Source organism: Periophthalmus magnuspinnatus, chromosome 21 (assembly GCF_009829125.3).
Source record: "Periophthalmus magnuspinnatus isolate fPerMag1 chromosome 21, fPerMag1.2.pri, whole genome shotgun sequence".
NCBI classification, from domain to species: domain Eukaryota; kingdom Metazoa; phylum Chordata; class Actinopteri; order Gobiiformes; family Gobiidae; genus Periophthalmus; species Periophthalmus magnuspinnatus.
Window position 1 is genome coordinate 23,391,243 of NC_047146.1, and position 24,812 is coordinate 23,416,054.

The 24,812-nt window shown below is 39.3% G+C and overlaps 1 protein-coding gene across 2 annotated transcripts in view; it reads left to right on the forward strand.

Moving 5' to 3' along the window:
- Positions 1-832: 832 nt before the first annotated feature.
- epha3 (eph receptor A3) overlaps positions 833-24,812 on the forward strand; it is a 118,388-nt gene continuing 94,408 nt past the window's right edge. For both annotated transcript variants that reach the window (XM_033987620.2, XM_033987622.2), the window contains exons 1-3: positions 833-1,001; positions 7,842-7,906; positions 19,611-20,271. In XM_033987620.2, coding sequence (XP_033843511.1) covers positions 905-1,001; positions 7,842-7,906; positions 19,611-20,271 — 823 coding nt within the window. In that variant the 5' untranslated portion in view covers positions 833-904. The remainder of the gene's footprint in view (positions 1,002-7,841; positions 7,907-19,610; positions 20,272-24,812) is intronic.

Consider the following 24,812-nt stretch of genomic DNA (forward strand, 5'->3'; position numbering starts at 1 on the left):
ACGTCCATCCACACCATGATAAATAGGCTTCAGTAAGTGGAGTCTCCACAAAAGTGTTGTCCTTCTGTTTGACAAGTGCCAGGATGGTGACGCTTTTTCTCAACATCCCCCCCCAAACCTGCGTGCTACCTGTATGCCCTTAGTGGTAGTGGAGCTGAAATGTGTTACACAAATAATCAAATAGACTCAACTCAAATAGCAATAGCAAATATTCAAATGAGAATATCATGGTGTTGATGAAACCATATATATGTATGACCTAATTCTATTGGATTTTATTGTTTTTATTTATAATTAAAAGGTTCTGTGTTTATTCATATCTTTATTTATGTATTTATTTTGCTGGCTTTATTATATTTTATTTTTATTTTCTTTTTTCCCCTTTTTATATTATTATTATTATTTATTTATTTTATTTTATTATATTTTTTTGCTATTTCTATCTAATACCATAAAGTTTTTTCTCACGTGTCTCTCTGTTAAAACATGATATTATTATTATAGTTTAGAAATGAACCGTCCTTGCCCAGTGTGACTTGATTACTATCACAGAGATCCTGGTCCATCGATAACGGGGTGCTCGTGTCACTGCGTCACGTGGTACTTGTTCACCTTTTACTTCTGAAGGAAATTCCCAGTAACTCCCTGCTCCGCGCGCGCTTCCCTTTGGCCTCTCCCAGTGACCTGTGTTGAACCCGCCTCAGCTCTGAACCGTCTCGCTGCCTTTTCTAATGTGCCGCTGTGACTCTTTAGGACCCTGCGGAAACCTGCGCGCAACCTCTGAGCGCACGAGGAGCCGGGGGAGAGAGCGAGAGGAGCGCGAGCGAGTGTGAGCAGAGGAGCACGAGCACGCTCTCAGATCCGCGAGTGGCTTCATGGAGTTATGTACCACTGATCCGGCGCCATGGATTGCACTGCGCGATCGTTTCTTTTTCCCATTTTAAGTCTTTTACTCCGCTACGTCCCCCTTGCGTTCTCCATCATCTATCCTCCCAATGAAGGTAAGATAACTCATTTTGTTTTACGCGCAAGGGTTTTGTGCGTCTGTGTTTGAAAGACACTGGGACACCGGGGACTGACTGACCCGTTACTGTCCCAAATATGAGTGAGACCAAAAACGACGTGAAGCGTGAAGGTGACACTGTGAAGACATCGGGCCAAATTGTGGATGAGTAAACTTCAAACAGACAAAGGATGGCGCGTGGTGTGGGGTGAGCGGGGGATAAAGTGGGGTGAACACGCGCAATGATGGCGTGACAGTTGGACAGAAAGACGGAGACAGTGGAGTTGTGCTCCAAGGAGAGCTATGGGAACTCTTCTTTGAAGATCTCAATCATATTTATTCAAAATAAGTCAGCATTCAGGAATATAGGTTACAGACGGCTGGGATGCAGACAGTCAGACACTCATGCACATTTAAAGACTGTAAACAGAGCGTGGGCTGAGACGCAAATGCGTAAAAAGAGAGATTTGGGTTAAGCGGCGTTTTTGAGGTTGTTTATTTATTGTATCAGTTTATGTTTAGGTCGGATCATTTGTCTAAGTAGAGGTCTTCGCTGTGAAGTGTAGTACAAGTAAGAAGACGCGTTTAACAAGTCCCGTTTTTAGTTTGTGTCGCTGTGGAAAAAACACGGACGGCAGCTCAATGAAGATCTGAGAGATCTTATCTTATTTATTTGTTTTAAATAAATCTAGTTTGTGTCCTTCAGTCGCGTAGTGTAATTTTATTTATCTTTTATTGATTTGTTGAAGTATGATACAGTTTATTACGGCGCGTAATTAAGACTTTGATGTTTAGTTACGTGGCGAGTAAACGCCATAAACACAACTTGTGTCGTTCTTTTAACCTTTTAAAAAGTGATTCTTTTGTTGCGCCTATGGAATATTTCTCTGCCCTGTAGTGCACGCACAGAACGTGTATGTGGAACCGATGAGAGCTGGAAAACTGAGGAAAAAAAAGTTTCATAGCCTAAATAAAGTAGACTGCAGCGTGTGTGCAAGAACAAATATATAAAACAAACATAACACAAAAGTTGTAAAAGTTTAGGAAATATATGCTGCAGGCCGAGGCCACGGTGAGAGGTCAGTGCTGACAGAGGGGCTGAGCCCGATACGACAAATGCGTAATTCTGTCTTTTTAAACTCTTCAATACTCTCATAACTTAACAAATAGCCTTCACATATAGCCTGTCGTATTAACTTATACTTCCATGCAGTTGTTTTGGTATTTTTACTGTATTTGTTTTTCTGTGACGGTTCACAGCCGCAGTCTTTCTCTATTAAACGGTATCTTTCAGTTGACCGTGACCTGTGTGTTCGATGATCTAGATTCAGTTGAAATGCTTTGGGTTGTAGCAGTGAGGGCATTTGGGTTTGTGTCTTGTAAATGTTGTATATGGAACAAATAATAGGCTGCAATAATAATAACCAGCTTGTAGATTATTGAACAGGACAGAAAAGTAGTTGAAGAGAGTGACAGGAGAAAGTGGCTACTGTTGGTGCGTGACAAGAGACAGGGGCTTTATGCTACTTGTGCTCGTGGAGAGTAAAGTGAGAGAGGGATAAATAGAGGAGATTGGGAAAGTTGTAGACACATGAACATCAGTCATGGGTCAGGCAGCGCAGAGGGGACAAGCCCTCGTATTTGTTTCATGTTATTATCAAACAAGCGAGTCATTAAACTGACTTTTGCATGGATTCATCTGCCAGATAGTGTCAGCAGCGAGCCGCTACTTTCTACTCCATCATCTTCAGGCTCATTTGGATCCATCCACAGCATATTAGAGTCGTGCTGTTGTTTCATAGCGCACTGTGAAACATGTAGAACGCACTTTTACGCACGAAGCGTTATTATTTGTCACGAGTTTAGGACATTTGGACACACATATTATTTACACATAGTTACGCAGAAAACATGTGTAAAATGTTAAAAGAAACTTTGGGAACTGTGCCAATTTGCTGACTTTGTGGAGCTATAGGCTACACTCTGGAAACTAGGGCAAAATCGCTTTTCTCTGTGGTGTTTTTATTTCGGCATTTCTATTTGCCAGTTACGTATCCAGACACATTCAGACTCTCTCAGTCCGTTCAGGTCACATTAAATTTTGTATTATATTCTTATTCTTATATTATGGCAGACAGAGTCACTAACGGGTTCATTTATATGTTTGCCTCAAAATACTTTTCGCGTCTTGCACAACTCTTAAAAAATAAATAAAACTCACTAATTGCGGGTGTTTAACGCTAACAAGTCGTTTGGCCTCATTTACTGCTTAGAAAAAAGTGGTGGGAAACTTAAACCATTTCCTTTCTTATTTCGCTTTTATGTTTTGTCTGACAAGTCTAAGTAAAGTATTTGTGGTGTGACTTTCTTTGATGGCCCTGTATAAAACAACAACAACAAAAAGAATCTTTATTTAGACCATTTACTTGAAATATTTCCTCTTTAAAATCTAAAGTTTTTATTTTCCCTCTGGCGTGATGTGGGAGCTCCGTGGGGCGTCGGGAGGCCTTGAGTATTTTTAGCCGCGGATGGTGAGGCTTGGCCCGCAGAGTCAAGCGCGCACGCCCCGCTGTTACGCACGACGTCAGAAAACTATACAGCGACATTTAGAAGACCGAAAACTCCTCCTGCTGAAAAAATAAACTCTTGTCCTATTCACTCAGGTAAATTTATCAGCTTCCAATAGGGTGGGCGTGGATGATTGCTTATGGGAGGTGCTTTATTTATTTATTTATTTATTTATTTTCTCTCTTCTTTCTGGTCCAGTGATGTGACACTAAAATCAATAAAAGGCGCTCCTTGAATGCGCAAAGATATGGTTGACTGAAGAACCTTTTTTTGTGATATAGTCTTTTTTATAGCAGGCTGATTTAAATGTCCACACAGCATTTACAATATTTTTAGTGCGGTTGTACGAACATATTGCCTGCCCTGTACCTTTAAGAGGGAGTGCGCTTCTCTGCTTCAAAGGCACGTTGAGCTTTAGAGTTGATGAAAAAGTAAGTGCGCGCAGGTTTAGAGACATACCATGAGAGCCATGAGAGCAGGGGAGACCTGGATGCAGTCTGTCTGATGGTGAATGAGGAGTATAATAGTATAGAGACAGGTGAAGGAAGTAGGAAAGCGTGGAAAGATCGGGAAAAAGGGGGAAGAATGCAGGGAAATATAGGAAACAGAGCAGAGGAGAAGGCAGCAGCAGTAACATCAGACAGAGCCTCTGTGTGGACTTGAATAATTCATAATGGGAGGTGAACACTTCACCCTTACACAGACACAAGTCGCCTGGCTCCGGGTGCACTGCGGCCTGCCAAACTCCTTCCTCTCCAGCTACGACGCCACATCACGTATCAAGACAACATGTGCTTCCATTATCATGCGCTGTGCTCACTTCTCCATGTGCTAAAGCGGACTGGCATCTCTGACTCATAGCTTCACTGTATGCAGTTTTAAAGCTGGGCTAAGCGACTTATGGCCCACTGAGTTAAATAAAATAACTGTCAGAATCAGATAGTTATTTGGTTTTGGAATTAAAATGGATACATGCATTACTGTGGAGAATCTAATAAATCAAAAAGGTGTGCACCAGTGTACCAAAATGACAACATAAAATGCTGGCAAGGCAAGGTCCTTCTCCCCAATGGGAAAGATAGCACCCGAATTTGTGTCTATTCATTGTGGCTTTTAAAAAAATGTGTATATATTTATATAAAAAGATAGAAATAAAAATGTGCTAACAGCTATCATAATTTTAAACTTGAAATTAGGGTTTATACTGACTGTGTTAAAATAAAAAGTTTAACCGATTTTTTCAGGCCACTCCAAATCTGTACTAAATAATGATTCCAGTTTCTTGTTGTTGATGTTTAGCTGACAGACCGTAGAGCTCAGCCGTCTATTAATACTGAGTCCTGGTTTAGAGGCACTCCCCGATGGGACAGACAGGGGCTGCAGGCTCGGCTCACACTCGGTCGCTCCACAGTGTGTGGGGAGAGAAGCAAGAGCGCTGAACTGCATTTTGGGCCAGTTTGAAAAGTTCTGTTGAAAAAGGAAAAATGTTTCAGGCTAAAATACATTCAGTAATGGTAAATTAAAAGTGAGTTGTATCTGTTGGCTTGTCTCTAACTAGAGGTCTTCTGTCTATGACGTGTATTTAAAAAAGTGATTATATTTCATAGTAATATATTTACATTTTATGAGGTGTTATGACTAATGTGTCTAGTGTTGGCAGTATGCGTGAAAGTACATCAAGCAAGCTTCAATGCAATTTTTTCTGGATATTTGTGTTAGTCTGTAACTCAAAGGTTGGGGGTTTGATCCCCACTGGCTCCAGGGCATATGGTGTTATTGTATCCTTGAGCAAGACAGGCCTCCAGTGTCTGCAGAGGAGTATGAATGTGTGCGAATGAGTGAGTGATTCTTTGGTGTAAAACACTTTTACTGCCAATTGGAAGTCTGTGAAAATGCCCTAAATTTCATCCCTAAAATTATACTGCTACAAACCAAGGATGTGATTTAAGGTGATTTGAGGTACTTCTGTGAAGTACTTCCATGTATCTAGTTCCATGTATGTACTTCAGGAGAACTATCTCCACTTCAAATGTAGTGCAGCTTTAACCAAGGCTATGAATGTAGAGCCCATTTAGCCAACAAGATGGCCCCATTACAGTAAAAACAAACGCATGTATGAACTCAATAGTCGGAAGTGTATCTGATGTGTCACAGTTTTGTCACCAGTCACAGTGTTTATATAAGTGTGGGTGTAGACTTCTCCATGCAGTCCAGAGCAGCTGGAGGGACAGTTTTCCACACATGTGCGATATGAGAGCGTCTAATTTTCTGCTCTCAAATTCCCGCTCGGCTCAATTTGAGCAGAGGGCTCGGCTCGTTGAGAAATGTAAATTGGAGGCAGTGGTCCTGTGCTGAGCTGCTATTATCTGACATGAACAGATAGCTTCATTAGCTGCTAATAGGGACGTGTCCGCGGCCACTCCAGCCAGGAAGTGGGCCATTTCTGACTGCAGCTCAGGTGGACCGTAATTCAGGCGCGTGTGGAGATTTGTTCCATTGTGATCTGTATGTGTGCATACGGGCCACTTCACCACACTGGCCGATATTATCAGGCCTGCTGTGAGAAAATGATGATTTACATCTCAGTCTGTATTCTAATGTGCAGGAAGAATTGGTTTATGTAACAGAAAGGTGCCGTTGGCTTTCCCCAATAAATTTGTCTTAGACCAACTAGCCTAAAGGGCTGCACACCTTCTTGAATCGCTTTACGAGCTCATAGGTTCAATGAAAATATTTCAGGATCTCTTCAAAAACAAGGTTATCAATTGCATTTCAATATTTGCCACAGCTTTTAAAATAAAGATGCAGAAGTTTTCACATGTTTAGAAATTACTACAAATGTGTGTCCACCTTGGAACAATGTGGTACAATTTTGATATTTTCCTCAAAGGTTATTAACAACCAAACATAATCTTGGACTTTTTTATTGATTATTTCTGAGCGCTTCATGTATTTTTTCCATATGTTATATGAGTGAGAGCTAGATGAAGAAATACCTTGTCATTACATCAGTTCCAATCACTTCTTCTGCTGTGTAGAAGGCATGTGTGTGCTGTTTGTAGTGTGTCCAAACAGACTTATCGTGGTGCTAAACTGCAGCCTGCTGAAGTGGGCCGTCCACATAACACGCGTTCCCTGTTCCATATGTCACTGCCTCACACACACTGGGATTTCATGACAATCATTCACACTCTGCCATCTGCATACACCCAGAATAGACCCTGTTGTTTATCATTTCTATATGTTACACAAAGATTGTATGCTTCAGACATGAATTTGCTGAATTTTACTAAAGATTTTACTAAGGAGTCTTGGCACAAACTTTAGACAATAGAAGTGGAAGTATCAACAGCTGTTTAACTTTTTAACAATGGACTATATGGGGAAAAATCATATCACCAAAAAGAGCCGATTATGACATTGTGGAGATTTGTTTGTTATTTTTTCTATTTTCATTACTTAAGACAAGAGCATATACTATTGCACATGTGTTAGAGAAGGCAGTAACACAGATGAAACCTTCAGAGTCCACTAAACAATTTCTTAGTCAAACCAAATTGGGCGTGTCTTTTATCTGGACATAAAACTGCACACAAGACACAATAAGAACAGTAAAGTATTGTATATGCGAAAAATATAGATTTAACACCAGATTTACACCAAAGTGTCCAGCTAACCTACCTTGCTAGGCTTCTCCTTTCTGCTGTTGCTCATACAAATCCAAACCTAATAAAATAAAATGTCCGACTGATAGAAATGACCACTTCATCAAAATTACAACTAAAGGCTGCAGGTTTACACCACACAGAAAAGTCTAACATGGTCCAAGATTCATACCTGAGACCCTGTTGTTGTCAAGTAAATGTGCCATTGTGCCATTAGACTTGCACGTGCTCACACTTCACTACCCAGGATGCTTTGCTTTGATTTCAACTGTATGTAAAATATGCATTGTAGACACTGCTCGCCTAACAGTCTTATTCCATGATAACAACAATGACATCGCCCTCCTGTGGATCCAAAGATCTTTTAGCTGCTTCAAAACCACATGACATGCTTTTACGGTTTGGATGGGATCAAGATCTTATGTGCAGAGAGTGCGCGTGTGTCTGTGTGTGTGTGTCTGTGTGTGCCCGGCAGCTGGGAAAACAAGAGAGGATCGGGGCCGCAGGTTTGAGGTCCCTCCGCTGGGATTTGAAAAGGCCTAATAGAAGCTAACAAGGGCTAACAAGGGCTGTGCGCTCATAACTTTGTGTGTTTCTCTCCACAGTGAACCTGTTAGACTCGAAAGCCAGCCAGGGAGAGCTAGGATGGATCTCCTACCCGGCACATGGGGTGAGTAGGGTTTTTCTTTTTCTTTTGTCAAAACGTTCTCTGAATGTAATTTTGTCATGGTGCATGATTTTAATATGCATGATTGCAGTATGCTGTTTAAATAAACCAAAAACTAATTTCTCATTTTTTAAGGATTGCTGTTAGTAAAATCCTTGGGGGAGGACAAAATGTAAAAAACAAACAAACAAACAAAAAAAACCCAAAAACAGATCAATATATAGGTGTAAATTCAGTTTTGGTCATCGCCATGGTAACGGTCTGAGTGCTTCTATTTTATTTATTTATTTATTTATTTCATTTTTACAATTTTAATTTCTTGTTTATTATTGAGTAACTGATCTGTTTTCAATGTATATTTTCATCATAATATTTGATCCCATAGCCATTTCCAGACATGTTTCTACTCCAAGCGTGATTGAGATTATTGGTATAAAAGGAGGATTTCCAGGACTCCCACTGTTTTTTACTGTGTTCTGTTGATTCAATGAACCAAGTGCAGATTAACCCACTTTTCTTTAGGCGTTTTTGTGTGTACTCCGTGTCACAGGTTAAAGGTTAAGCATTCGGAGCAGCCATATGGTCCGAATGCTTAAAGGGGAAATGTGTGTATGTGTGAGCTTGCTGTTTGTGGATGTGTTTTAAGAACGATTATAGCCTTAACGGATTTTAGGATGTGGAGACAACATCTACATAAGAGGGCCCAAAAGCTTACCCTGGTTTTTACTACATAATATCATTGCACACTCTGGAATTTGCCTGTGTCAGCTTTTGTTGAGATTTCACTTGTTAATCCATGCATTGTGTAACTATGACAACTGCAAAACTTGAACACACACGGCTCATTTAAAGGGTATTTTGGGCTTAATGCGGATTTGAGTAATTCTCAGTCACCCCAAATCATTGCAGTTGTACAACCTCTGGCTCTTTGGACATTTGCCAATATCTCATCAATTTTCTTCACAATTAAACATTTTATCATGCATCATTACACAAAGTAAGTCAGACGCTTACTTAAAAACATATTATTAAAGGACCTATATTACGCAAAATTGACTCTTGTTAGTGTTTAGCCATGTGAGAATGTTGTTACTTCCGCAGTTTTGTTTCATTCACACGTTTTTGTAACCCTTTATTATTCAAAATGTGTAGTTTTCAAATTAAGAGCTACATTTTACCTTTAGTTTAGTAGACAAAGGCAATTCCAAATAATTCTAGTGAAGGTATATGGAGTTTAAAAACACAGTGGAGCACTTCCTGTTTTACCACATGACATCAGCAGGTGGAACAGAGTGTTTTCTACTTGAGAGAACTCACCCTGAATATGTTTGTGTGTTAAAAATGTGTGAATGAAAAAAAACTCCAGGTATGTTAGTGATGACGAAACAACATAACATAGATCAGAAAATAGCATAATACGGGCCTTTAAGTTTTTTTATTTTTTAATATACACTGTTCAATGGCAAAGAAACCGGACCATACAATATATATTTAAAACAATCCAAGTATTTCCAGTCTTTCTGCCACTTGGAGCGATAGAAAAAAACATCTTCTGCTGCCTCATCCATCAACCTCTCCGCTACCCAGGTCCCTCTAGTGAGCTTTAGCTTAGTGTTTATTTGTCTTACTAGTTAGACTACTGTGCCTCAGGGCAAGCTCGCTGACACACACACGTGCACACACACACACACGTGCACACACACATGCACACACACATAGCTCACTTCCTGCTTTTTTTCTTTATTAAGTGTTAGAAAGACTCCCTGGCAATGGCTTTGGGTAATCCAGTCATTTGTTCCATTGAGCTGCCAAACCTTGTTCCTCTCAACATCGGCACAGTCATAACAGAGGAACCAAATGTTATGGTCAGGTACTATTGTAGGTTGGAGGACATGAGATTTTTCCCATCTGAGTAAGCAGAAAATTATGCATACTAATATAACAGTCTATGGAACGCTAGACAATGGAATGTGCGTTGGAGGATATGCAGATCTGCTTTGGTTCATATAATTGGCTTTGAAGAAGAAGAAGAAAAGGCAAAGATCAGGCTGGGGTCTGCACAGTTCATAAGGTCATGTAGACATAGTAGACAATATAAATGGACCGGAGGACAGAAGATTGAAACTGACAAAATGTATCAAAATGTGTATGTGTATGACAGACTGTTTCTAAGGATAAGAGTTTAGCCTCAAAGTGCTCCAAGCTATGCAGTCGTGAATCCTGATAAATTTGGTGTGGGTTGAGTCAGGAAGGCTGTGAAATTACGCAGAGGATATTCTTCATGAACTCAAAAGAAAACATTTTGAGAGGAAAGATTAGACATAAAGTAAAAGGATGCCCCAGCGGTATCCTTCACTGTCACCGGGGCAACTTGTCAGGAGGGACACATATACTCAACCCCAAACTTTGAGCTAGGCTTAGTCAGGACCAGTGGTGGAAGGTAACAAAGTGAAAGTAGTAAAGTACTGTACTTAAGTATACATTTTAGGTATCTGTGCTTTACTTAAGTCAATTTTGAAGTGGATACTTTTCACTTTTGCTTCACTATATTTGAGAGGAGGTATCTGTACTTTCTGCACCGCCACATTTTTAAACTGGACTGAAAAATAAAAGTGTTTTTCATTATTGATTGAGACCTGCTGAAAAGGCGGAGGGATTATTTTCAATATGTTCGTAGTTTGAGCGAACAAAAACATACAAATATTTAAACGCAGATCTTTATCAAAATCACTACATTTGAAACCTCAAAATCTGCACAAAATATTTAAGTACATTTTGAAACACTTTTAAATACTTTTAAGTGAAGTTATTTTTTTAATGTGATACTTTTACTTTAGTTTTTTTTTTTTTTTTTTTTGCTCTGGTATCTGTACTTTTACTTAAGTAACACAATTGAGTACTTCTTCTACCACTGATCAGGACTACTTCAGCTGCAGGATTTTAAACTTTGTGCATGTTTTGGGTTGATAGGGGAAAATGGATACACACAAAGCTGAACCGGAGCTTTTTGTGAATGAAGGAACAGTATTTTTTACATGGCGAAATCTCAGAAATGTATACAAAACAGAAAACTATTATAAAACATATACTGCTAGTAAGACACAAGTAATACTGTTTATAACGTAAGAGATTAGAGATTTTAGTTACGCTGAAATATTAACATTAAACGCTAGATCGTCTTCCTTCAGCTTAGAGGTTAACACATCCTGTATAAGACATGAGGTAATCAAATAAGAACGACTTAAGACAAGCGCAGAGGACAAGATCAAACCCGGCACAGATAAGGAAGAGAGTGAAGGATGGAGGAAAGATGAGAGAGAGCTCATGATCAAGTCCTCAAGGTGAATCATGGGTAATTACTCACGTCATGCTGCTCCGATAAGCGGCCTGCCCTCAGAGACTCCGCTCACAAATGATTTCTCCTAATGTGGCGGTGGCAGCGCGCCCAAACACACAACCACTCATATTGACAGACAGGCGAAGCTAAAGGTCTGTGGAGAGGGAACAGGCTTCGGACAGGGTAAACTAAGAGCTAACATGTCCCAGGGTAACAGGTTGAGTTGATGTACAGATGATGTAATGTGGTGTATTAAAGTTATTTAAGCGACAGAGTGAATAGTCAAAGTGGAATATCTTGAAGGATTGTCAGTTGTAGTAAAAATACTGTAGGTTCGGTTAAGGGAAGTGAAAGTACTCCATGTCTTTACTCAAGTAACATATTTAAAAAGAAATACAAAAGCAGTATTTTGTTAAGTAAAAAGTGTAGCTTATGTGGAAAAAGTTTTATGGGTCTTAATTACTATATATATATATATTACTATTAGAACAACTGAGCTAATACGGTTCATCAAGATACTTGCTCAAATCCAGGAGCTAAAACATGGATCTCATCAAATTTCTCTATGATAAAAAAAAATGTATTAGAAAAAAAATAAAATCTAAATAATAATAATAGAGATAATAATAATAATAATAATAATAATAATAATAATAATAATAATAATAATAATAATAATAATAATAATAATAATAATAATAATAATAATAATAATACATTAAATAAAATCAAAATACATTCAATTCCAATAGGCAGTCTTGCTCACCGCACTCATTCCTCCACACTGATGTAGAGGCTGCAGTCTTGGCCGATGGAGACACAACATACTTGAGTCTGAACAAATGAGGAGCTAATACCTCCCCAGGACGATGGGTCCAGTGCATTGCGCGGGCACAGTGTGTGATCCAGATACAGTGTTATCTGTGCTGGAGGCAGGCTGAGCAAGCAGTGTCCAGGGGGCTTATGGGCCAACACACAGACAAACTAACAGAGTCTTCAAGATTATAGCCTTTGCTTGGACTGCATTCTTCACCCCCAGACAATAGAATGAATGAATGACCACATGCAAAGTGAAAGTAATTCTGTGGAAGGATTTGTAAAAGAAAGAAAAAACAACATCCTTTGGAATCTGGTTTTACATTGACCTTGTGTTTAATGTACACAACCTCAAAACTTAGGCAGCTTGAATTGACTGTAAATCATCTTCAGGTATTTCCTTCATCAGCTAAGTACCTGGCTTTTCGTATGCATTGTAAAGTTATTTTGGCAAAGTTTTACTCTGGATGCCCTTCCTAAAATTACTTCATTTTTATGGGGTTTGGATCAGTGCACAAACTTTTTACTTGGATCAGCGCACAACTTGAAAAGACCTTACAGAAATAGATTTTTGTTTCATTTCAAGAACGTTTCAGGTTTTATCCATTTGAGATTCCACTAGCACCAAATTTTTAACCAGATTTTTAAGATACTTTTGTTTTTCCAACACAACGACACACATTGGTGCTTTATTTCCATCCCTGGTCATGTACAAAATAGACGAATTACATCATACCATTGGATCGGCGTGATATTTTTTCAAGAACTGTTATTGACGTCAAACGCTGAGGTGGTATTCTTTTACTACTTGACACTTTTTGGAGTTTACTTTGGTACCAACATTTGTGGTTTGGACTCAGGAATCAGGCTGTTACAACCTTCCACTGCAAGGTCATCGGCAACGAACACTTTTGTTGAAGGCTTAACCCACTTACACATTCCAAAGAAAGCACTAGGAACGGGCTGGCCATATACAATGAACTGTGATGTATACAATTTAAATGTATACATAGCTGGACTTGAGTCACTGGTGGATTCAGCCATATTTTTTCGGCATTTTTCTCCGTCGACCTTAGCGGCTGTTTCCACTTCTTTGGTCGCCCGGGGCTCCCCTCCACTGCTGCCGCCCTTTCTGCAAATTCAGCCTGACCAGAATGAACCGCAGTCCAACACTAGAGAGGAGAGGAGAAAAGCCCATCCATAAACGCGGATTAGCAGGTCCAGGCAAGGAACAGGGGAGGAAGCAAGGGATGTATAGAGTTATATATAGTAGTTCATAGGAGAAAGAACCTAACCTATCCGAGCTTGTATCCTCCAACGACTGCTTTTATTAATACTTTTACTGCTATTACAGCTTCTACTTCTTAAATAATAACTGCAATTATGCCATATGAGTTTGATTTTTTTATCAACTGTAACGCACTATTTCGACCCCTATGTAAATCTCACATTTCATAATTCATGTGGCATCAATGAAAAAGTGGAACATTCTTTAAATAGCGGGACGAGGGACAGGGGCTGTGCATGAAAATCAAAATAAGGGTGAAACGGCCACACTACTACTACTACTACTACTACTACTACTACTACTACTAAGCTAATACTTCTTCGTCTTTATAGGTAGTTCAACCACTGTATTCCAACTACCTGCTTTTGGATCCACATCTGGAGTGTCTTTGTCCTTGAAAACAAAGCTTAAGATGCAGGACAGTCACCAAAGTAAAGAAAACATAATGGTATGGTACGGGGCTTCAGATGTTGTCCGTGTGTCCTTGGACAAAACTTATACGCTGCATTAGGGGAAAAAAAGCATTTCAAAGAGCCAAGGAAAGGACACAGGAAGGATCCAAGTGTATATTTTAGGATACGTCTTTAGCCAGACTGTCCGGTTTCTCCTCGCGATAGGCTGCAGTTGTTGTGAATTTGACCTCCGTGACCTCTGCATAGCTCAAAACAAGCTAGTGTGCATATTAGCCAGCGTTTAGTTAAATCTGCTATAGCCAGTGAGGTAATGGAAAAGAATGGATTCTGTAAATGATTTTGTAATTCTGAAGCACACAATTGACTATACTACGAATAATGAATAGACTAAAGATTATAGGTCTGTTGTCTGTATATATGGAAAAATGCTGTATAGTAAGGATTTGTGTGCTCATTTCATAATAAAGACATATTTATACACTTTTTTGCTATGGCTGTCAATAATGGCTTATGGATTAAAAGCAGCTGTTGTGTCTTTCAGTGACATGGAGGCAAATCAGAGAAACATTTGATCTGAACAAAGCCCTGAGTTCTCACTGATGGAATAAAATATGTATTACACAGAACAGGACCAAACAATGTCTGCAGTTTTGTTGTTGTAAATTTAAAAGTGTTAGCTTGGCTGTGATTAAAAGGGACTGGGTTTATTTATCACAAAGCATTAATTTTTTATCATTTACATACAAATATAAAACAGGATCTACGATGATGGAGTTGTTGTGGAATTGAAATGCACATAATATTTTTTCATGTTTGCACAAATCGGCGGGGCTCATGTCTTATTGAAAAGCGTTACTTCCCTGTAGTCCACACTATGAATATGCACAAACAGACATACAACATGATTAGAAACAAAAATATATTTCACACAGTGAGTTCTGACTGACAAACTTGTATCTCAGCTTCCTAATGGGAAAATAGTTTGCTGTGAATGGATCAACACTGAAAAAAAACAAAAACAAAAAAAAAACAAAAAAAAAACAATCATGTAAAGTAGGCCATGGGTTTGGAGTTGTGTTATGCTTTTGAGAATTTTTAATTTATTTATTTGTGTTTTTTTTTATTTTTGTAGCTGAAAGCTTTTTAACAATTTTAACAAGGAACGTTATGAAGTAAAAGTAGTAAAGTATTTTCATTCTTAAGTACATATTTTAGGTATCTGTACTTCACTTAAGTAATTACTAAATAATAAAAGTATTTTACAGTGGTTACTTTTTTTCACGTCAATACATTTGAGAACAGGTATCTACACTTGCTACTCCACGCATTTTTAACTGGACTGAAAGGTCAATTATAATTGTTTGAGACCTGCTTTAACGTCCATAATTTGAGCAAACAAAAAGATACAACTAGAAAAAAAAAAAAAATTCAGTTGTTTCTGTTGGACAAAATTCAGTGCACATCTTTATCAAAATGACTACATTTGAAGCCTTATTAGATGTCAAAGTCTGCACGAAATACATTTTTAAACTGGTACTTTAATACTTTTACTTCAGTATCTGTATAACTGAGTACTTCTTCCACCACTGATATTACGTATACATTATATTATGCACTTTTTACCATTTGAAGTTATAACTGACCAACTAAAGTTAATTACTGCTACTTTACATCTATAGTTCATAAACCAAGCAGTGGTCTATTCATAAACTGGCACTTTTCTAAACTTAACTAAATTCAATCACATCTTCCCTTCTACAAACCATTTGAACATGTATCACTCGATAAGAAAGTCAACCAATTCCCTAAATGTTGTTGTGGTGGTGTAGAATTCCTGAAGCCCAGCTGGTGTGGCCGTGGCGCATTGTTACCCTACACTTGTTCAGCTCTCGGGTCTTTGAGGGCTTTGAAGTGAGTGCTGACTGGGTGACTCCGAGCCGAGCCTGTTGCCGTATAGTTCAGATCAGGTTACTGCGCTTCACTTTACTGTCCCCTTAACCACTTCACCTACAGCACAGATCAGAGAAAAAAAGGGAGTAAGGATCACACCAAACCTTACCCTATCCGTGGCCAAAGAGGTCAGAGTTCAAAGGTCATTCAGGTCAGTGTAGCTGGGACCGTAGTGTTGTTATATATCAATTAAAGGGCACGAGGAGTGAGGTAACTGCCCCCCAGAGAGAAACAAGGTCAGGCTAGTGCACCGTAGACCTTATTTTATCCTTGTTGTTGTCACGCTGGGAGCTATGTCTGCTACGGGCAATTCCAAAATATCCCAAATAACAATTCATCAACAATTTGCACATTAAATCAGATGGCGATCAGCAGATACACTACCTGGCAACCTCTCATAATTGCTCAGACCATGACTATGAACATATGTTTTCATCCAAATTCATTGCGGCAAGACCCAAAGTTGCCCAAAAATGTAAAAGGTAACGTTCCAATCCCTAATTTTCTTTCAGTAAAGCATGGAGCTAACCACTCTGCTACTCCTAAGTTGAGGTTTATAATGTATTGTCCACAAATAGTGAAAGCTGGAAGCCTAGTGTAGCTCTGCCCCATGGCTTCTAACATCACAGCGGAGGCTAACATTGACTTTGGCTGAGTGAAAATGTATTCTCTGGAAGCGGATAAGACACGGATACAGACACCTGGGTCTGACAGTACGGCTCCACGCTGTCATCCAAAAACAGGTGTGAGAATAGGGACTATGTTAGGCGTAAAGTCGAACGTAAGCAGAGGACATGAGCAGTTTATTTGCACAAACAGGTAAGTGACATTTGAAAAGTCATCAGAAGCTTGTAGTAAAGCAATATTTTCAAAAGCCAAATGTATTTTTACTGCTAACAAAATATTATTCCATTCTTTCTTGATAAAACCCACTGTATGCAACATATTCCTCAACCTATTTCTTTCTCCACAGTTCATACAGTACAGAAAAAAAACATGAAGCACTCAGACCTCCATCAAGGCATTGGCCCTATCTTGTAATTGTAAATATGTGGTACCCTTGGACTAGATCTTCAAAGCTGTGCCTATTCAGCCATGCAATCCTTGTCTGATAATGGGACATCAACGGCTTATCTTGTAACGTCTTATACTTATGCATCTTAGTGTAGCAAATCATGTTATATAATCAGATAATTTGATTCAAACCAAAATGTAATGCCTCCTCCATATCCCCACAATATATATATACATGTATATACCAAAGAATCGACCATGTGAATGTTTCAAATGAGTGAACTCTACCTCATTTCATTTCTAACCAATTTTTCCTCCTAGCCTTCTGTTTACCATCAATGTTTTCTTCCATCACAAAAACTGCTTTGCATTCCATGTATTTCCAAACACAAACCGCCGATGTTTAACCGTGCCCACTGTCTTATCAAACTTACTGTCGGCAGCTGCATTACTCATGTTGCCAGATCTCGTCTTTCTTCTGCCTTGTGTTGTGTCAGGCCAATGTCATCAACTCTTTTTGGCACGTCATCGCGTCATTCCCTCCACTCCTAATTCAAAACCTCATTAAACTCTTGGGTAAAAGTGGGTGAAAGATGTGAAAAGTCTTGGTTCACCTCTCCGCTATTTTAGTCCCCTTAACTTGATTGGTTGCTTTACTTTCGCCTTGTTATTGTTGGACCAACCAGGAGCTCGGCTGATGAATGAGGTGCCGTTGAGCAAGGCATGACAGAAGAGACTAAACAGAAACTTTGTGCCTGGATTTTTCCTCATGTCTTGTAGCTTTATCTAAATGCCAAAGATCTTCCAGGGCAGAATTAATCACATTTTTACCCCTCATATGTTTGTGCATCAATGTAAATCTATGGTACATTCTTGTAATTTTCAGATTTTTTTAAGTAATTCTCTGATTTCATTGAAGGTTGGAGTCAGTATAGGTGATATAAAATGTATTGTTTTATTTAGATAAAGTAGTGGTGGGAGAAAACGCTGTGTCTTTTATTTGTAGCATACAGTCAAAAGTTTAGACACACACTATCATTCAGTGTTTTCTTTATGTTTATTACTGTATACATTTTATATACAGACAGATACAAAGACATCAAATATATGAAGCAAGATATATGGAATTATGTTGTGAAGAAAAAAACATTAAATAAAATAAGATAAATGCAAAAAGTGCAAAGCAGGGTTCATAGTTTTGATGCTTTCAGTAAGAATCCACAATGCAAATAATCATGGCAATAAAAAAGTGTGTCCAAACTTTTGAGTGGTAGTGAATTTCTTTAAATATTCTTGTCGCTGCTGCTAATTATTCTACAATTAAATTAGTAAATTTTTACCAAACAATTAAGGACTGAATTGTTGTGTATAATTTTTATTTATTTTATTTATTTATTTATTTATTTATTTTTTTTATTAGCTTGAAAATTCTTGACCCTCATTTTTGTCTCATTTTCTGAAACTGGGGTCAAAAAGTTATCAAGGTTATCATGTGGAGTTGGTAGTTGGTCAAAGACACCTCATACATATGCCTTTGGTCACTTGACAATTTAAACAAGCCATACTGACCCAGCCTTTGAAGTTAATATATCATAAATAATGCAAGATATGATACCAAAGATATTACCCAATCTATCTACTCTTGTTTAGCTTGTCAGTCTCAGATGTTCTTCTTTGGAAACTTTGCTCGCCCGACTGTAAACTCCAAACTCCACACACTTTACATTGCACATGGCCCTAGATTACTCACAGTGAAATAGAGACTTGGGCCTTCTTAGCTCGTCATTAATTCCTGTGTTCTGGTTGAGAGCACCTGCTGCGCCTGCCATCCTCGAAACCTTAAACACTTCACATGAGCCCTATGTGAATGTATGTGTGGGGTTGTGTTTCCATTAAGGCTCGATGTGTGAGAGAAGCCATCATTCAGTCCCCCCTCTCTCTGTCTGACTCTCTCTCTCTCATTCAAAAAAACCCCCCAAAAAACTACACAACCATTTACACATGCTGCCCCATTCGTTTTAATGACTGTCATATCCCAACAATGACGCCAATGTTTTTAGCTGTTTTGTTCATTTATCATCATTCATTGTTTATTTGCCCGGACAGCCGAAGCCAAAGCACATGATCTATGAGTATTCCCGCTGTGTTGAATTCACAAAAGAATGACCACGCTCTCTTCTCTCCTCTCCCCTCTCATTGCTTTCTCCCAGTGGAGGGAAAATGTAAGAGAGACTCAAACTGGTATACTCTCTCATGTCTATACTGTCCGTAGATGCTTCTTTTTTCTTTCCTTTTTGTTATTAGTCCATCCAGCACGTTTCCGTAGAAGTAGAACTGTGATGCAAATAACCAGCTCTGCCGCTTGAACATCTTCACTTTGTAGATATAAAAAAGTAGTTAAAAGGGGTGGAAAACGACACTAGGAGATCTTGCTAATATTTATTCACAATTAAGCTTGCCGCATACAAATCTAAACCAAATGAGCCAGTAAATCACACTTTATGAGCGTTTTCACAGTTGGGCAAAGTGGAAAATCTGGCAAAGGCAGCAAGTTTACTTTTAATTAATTGGGGTGTTTTTCAATGAGATCTGGTAGTGTGATTTTTCACCCTTAGTGTTTGCTAGACGCTTAGTATTCTGCAAGTGTAAGAGTCTAAATAATTCATTTGTAAATGCTTACAGGCTGGAAATAACTTTTTTTTTGTTCTATCTCCCCCTTTTCCCTTATCTCTTTCCCTTCCACATTCTCACTAAACCAAATATTTCAACCTCTACAACTTCCTGTACCTTTCTATCACCTTTATCTCGCTCTGTCTGCCCTTGTGCCTCCTTGCTTTGCCTCCTTTTTCCTCTTTCCTTTTCGTCCTTCTGTTCTTTCTCTGTTTTCAGTGGGAAGAGATCAGTGGTGTGGACGAGCACTACACACCTATCCGGACCTTCCAGGTTTGCAATGTTATGGAGTACAGCCAAAACAACTGGCTTCGAACCAACTGGATCCCTCGCCAGTCGGCCCAGAAAATCTATGTAGAGCTCAAGTTTACACTAAGAGACTGTAACTCCATCCCCCTGGTCTTGGGCACCTGCAAAGAGACCTTCAATCTCCTTTATCTGGAGGCGGATGACGATCAGGGCAGCCATTTTAGGGAGCATCAGTTCTCTAAGATTGACACAATAGCTGCGGATGAGAGTTTTACACAGATGGATTTGGGCGACCGCATTTTAAAACTCAACACTGAAGTTCGAGAAGTTGGACCCTTGTCGAAAAAGGGCTTCTACCTTGCTTTCCAAGATGTGGGCGCTTGTGTCGCCCTAGTTTCCGTACGAGTCTACTTCAAGAAATGCCCAAACACTGTAAAAAACTTGGCGGTATTTCCTGATACTGTACCGATGGACTCCCAATCTCTGGTGGAGGTCAAGGGGTCATGCGTCAATCACTCCAAAGAGGAAGAGCCACCGCGAATGTACTGTAGCACGGAGGGGGAGTGGCTTGTTCCGATCGGGAAGTGTCTCTGTAACCCGGGATACGAAGAGAGAAGCAGCACCTGCCAAAGTAAGTCCCTCCAATCTTTTTCCAGTTCATTACAGTTGTATGTAATGTATCTTCTGCGCTCTCATCTTGGAAATACCCTTGATTGAATTCCCATGCATGATTTGATGAAGCGACTCTGCTACTTCATAGATGTCAGTCCAGAACTACCCAGTCATTACCTAGCTTTGTGTGTGCGCATATGTTTGCCTCTATGAATTCCCTTGTAGGTTTTGATGCGTTATCCAGCAGTCCTTAGAGCTCTAGCAAACATCGCTCACTAGAACCGCTCCATGTCACCTTATTAGCTATATGGAAAGATCATAGTCCAAAGAAGCAAAGATAGGACTGATAGAGAAGAAAGAAAAGGGGCAGAGTGAGTGATGATTGGTGCAATAGTTGTGGTTACGATTGCGGGCATGTGTGGAGCCAGGAAGTGTCTGGAGATAGTTCAACATTTCTAAAAGTCATATTATATTGCTTATTTTGTTGTGCGTGCCTCACAATCATTGGAGCGAGGTTGAAGTAGCAAGAGTTTCAGCTAAACAAAGCAGTACTGGTGTTTCGTAAGCTGCAGAGTTGTGTCTAGATTTCCTAGAGGTTAGCTAAGGTGACAGTAGCAAAGTCCTCATAATGATTTTAACAGTCTTTTGATTGTCCTTCACCCTCTTTGCTTCGTTGCAGAACGTTAGGCAAACGATGTCCCTCCGGTTATGCTCATATCCTCATTAAATAAAACAGCCAATAGGTTCAAAGGTTAAATACCAGAGCGAGGCTTTCAGTTTTCAAAATAAGAATCACTTTGTTAAAAACTCTCAGAGGAATGACAATCTTTAATTAAAGCTACTATAGGGCTAACATAGCATTAATTACAACTTTGGTTTTAAACTGTGCTCCTGCCTTAAAATAGTTGCTAAATAGGTCATGTCATAGCCTACATGTTTTACAAAAGTACAGCTGGTAATGATTGGTAATATACATTGTTTATTTTCTTTTCTCAGAAGAATGCACATTTACGAGGCACGTTCATGTTGAGAAACCACCACATTAGAAGCAAGAAAGTGAAGTTTCTTGCCTAATGACGTAATGCCTAATGTATGTACTGATCGCAGTGGAGTCAAACCTTCCGCAAACTCCATCGTCATCATTCAGTACATTTGTGTTGCTTTGTTGAGAGATTAGGACACTAGCTCACTTCTGTATACTGCACTACAGACTTTCATCAGCGCTGACTAGTTGACATTTATCAGACTTGATAAAATACCCTGCCTTTAGCCTTGTTAGTCCTATTCTTGCCTGTTCCCTAAAGCTCCCCTCTCCTGAGTCATGTGTAGTGTTAATTAAAGATCAAAGCCAGTGTCCCAGGTCAAGCCCCTGCTGAGGGCCAAGGAAAGCAGCTCTTTTCTGGGTATGTGGGCTCCATGATGTATGTAGGTGCTCAGCTGTGTGGAGATGTATGGGTCTTTTAGGTTTTTACAATTTATATAAAAAAATAAATATAATAACACTACAGCTTCAAGAATGTGATTCACCTAATGCAAAACATGAGGATAACATTGATAATTTATTTAAAGCAAGCCTATTATGCAAAATAGATCTTTTGAGACCCTTTAACTGTGTTATAGTTCTTTTTCTCATTTACCTACGCAAAGTTGTTTTTGGTGCAATTCGTGCATGTTTGAGCAATCTTTTCGTTTATTTTCAAGACGCCATATTACAATCCCTGTTTTCACCACCACTGGTAAATGTCCACTGCTCTCTACCTACTTTGTTCTTCATTTTTATTTTTTGAATTGGTGATACGCATAGGATTTGGCAGTGTGCTGTAGTCATTTTGGTTCAAATTTTTTTTTAATCTGCTACTCACTAGTGTGACCTGCAGCTATCCATAGGAGGGGCCGACAGCGACATGGCTCTGTTCTGATGATGTTTACAGTGACATCAGCTCTGATTCGGCACCGCAGCTTTCTAACATGGAAGTTTGCGGACTTGTCCATTTTAAAACATTGACAAAGTTACAGATACAGTGTGAAATGTAAGTAAAAGCATAACTCCACAGTATACTTTCCTCTTAAAAACACACAGTTAAACTTAACAAAATAAACAACATACAGCTTGTTTTGTTATTTATTTATTTTTTTAAGTGAGAGATGTGAAAATTATTATTTCAAATCAAGTACACTTATCCATATGATAAAAAGTATAAGTACCATTTTTTCTTCAGACTATTAGTTTTTTAAATTTTTGCTAATTTAAATAAAATCTCCAGACACAGTGTAGTTATACGTCAGCTCCTGCCCCCAATGACCCAGTCTCTTTCCTCTTCCTGCCTTTGTGACTTGTGTGAATGTTTGGATGTATTTAACAATCTCTTATTAGTTTCTGAGAGGTCTAATGGACTCTAATAAGGTCTTGTGTTACCCTGTAGTGGGACAGCTGCACCAACAGGCCCCTGTGCTGTGGCATCAGGGGCCCCTCTCCAGGCTCACTGTGCAGCCCTGTGGTGTTAACAGATAGATGGTGCCCGGGCTAGGTCACATCGTAGCTGAAGAAGGCAAGAAGCTGAAAACATATTTACAGTGTGAATCCAGCTGAGAACATCCCCTTAGTCCCATCAGTAGTTTAGCTCAGCTGTTGTCAATAGGAATGAAAATTGTCCAGTCTAGACAAGGTTTATTTTTGGAACGATTAATTAGCCTGACCTCCTGAAGGGCTCCTCTGTGTCCCATAAACATCTTTAAATTGTTGTTTAGAGCTGCACCATGATCGGCAATGAATTCTGATCAGGTGAATAGTGAAGTTAGTTAGTTTGGTAGGATTTTTTGTTAATTTTTTTAAATGTTTTTTTTCATTATTGAATCATGTGTAAACATTGTGCAGTAACAGTTCATTTCACAATTGATTTCACAGAAGCCGTTTGATTGTGCGCAAACGTATTCAGTTTACTTCTGGCCACAGTCCCTTGCACTTCCAATGGTGCTCGGTGTGCTTATCAGAGGAAGAGAGGGAGCTGCTGGTTTTGTTTATACAGGACATAGAGTGTTGAATGGCTTCTAGAGTGTGCTCTGTATTAGGCTGTCATTATTCTACAGGCCTGTAAGATGTGTGCGTGTGTGTGCAGTCAGATATGTTTGTGAAAGCGAGGATGTTTTTTCAGTGGCGTCGCCAACTGAACACATGAAATGTGTCTGGCCTCAGCAATGGGACACCAATGGCATCTGCAGCCATCAGCGTCATGACTGCTGTGCTGTGTGTTACATAGTGTTGCATAGGCTCTGTGTACATTGCCGGAGACATATTTTGATATTTCATCATCCTTATCAGTGCGTGAGATGTCATCAGATCTTTGTCATGGACAAAATAGTTTGAGTGGAAGTGCAGTTTTGTGGCTGAATGGACGTGTCTGTCATCGAGTGGATTATTGTATGTGTTATGGACATCCTCAGACTCTCACAAAGACGCACAGTCCGATCCCATCTCACTAAGTCACTCTTTCATCTGTCATTAGAATGGACTGCAGCAGGTGAAGCAGCTCCTATCTGCGATCAGTGTGAAATTCCTGCTTCACTAATTTGATCCTACAAAAGCAAGCTGATGTCTATTGGGTTTCGCTGTGTGCTCTGCCATTGCCGGCAGCTGTCCTTTTGTTTCATTGAGGAGAGACGCAGGTTTGCATTCTCGCAGGATTTATAAAGATACTCAATCCCCCAAGTTACCAAGGCCATAATGCTTACAACAATGATGGTAAAGCTATGTTCGAAGTGCCAGACCCATAAACACATAGGTGCTCATATTTATCACAGTTGGAAACACAATTCGTACATCTCAGTTTTAGTGTTATCCATACCTCTTACCCTTACCCTACAGACTACATATGTAATGACTTCTGTTCTCTATGTTGTCTGCCTGTGTGCCACTACACCAGTGTCCAGTAGTGTCCAATGCTGCATGTTTATGTCACACTGCTCTTAGTGATTTATCAAGTCACAGGTCTTGGTCGATCACTTTTGTACCCTTTTTCTATCATAACAATAATAAAGTATTTAGCTCTTGGTCTTGTAAATTTGACATTCAATTCATCAACATTAAATCAGCACAAAGTAAGCCATATCAGGTCCAGAATTTAGATGCTAAAGGACATATTTGGAAGGACACTGTATCAAACAACCTATTCAAATTATTAGCAGATGTGACCTCTGAAGGAAAAAAAAACTGCCTAAAGCAGCTTTCTTATGCGCAACCAAGTTCAAGTTATTCTGACAGCGTAAAAATGACACATTTTATCCTAGTTCTGTGGTGTTTCTCACATTTTTTGCCAGACAGTTAGGGTTGGATGCTGTGGATTCATTGAAGTCTTGGCCTGCCTCTTGGCCCTTGGAAGTGCTCTGTTTGTCCTGGCCCATTATATAACTGGCCACTAAAGCCTTTCCATCTCACAACACAGAAAATCCAATGAACACACTTACACGAAATGCCCCACATCTCCTCAATGGCATTCCTCAAGTAGCAGGTTTTGGCCTTAAAAGTTTATTACACATAATATCAGTCTTTGCTAAATATGTAAC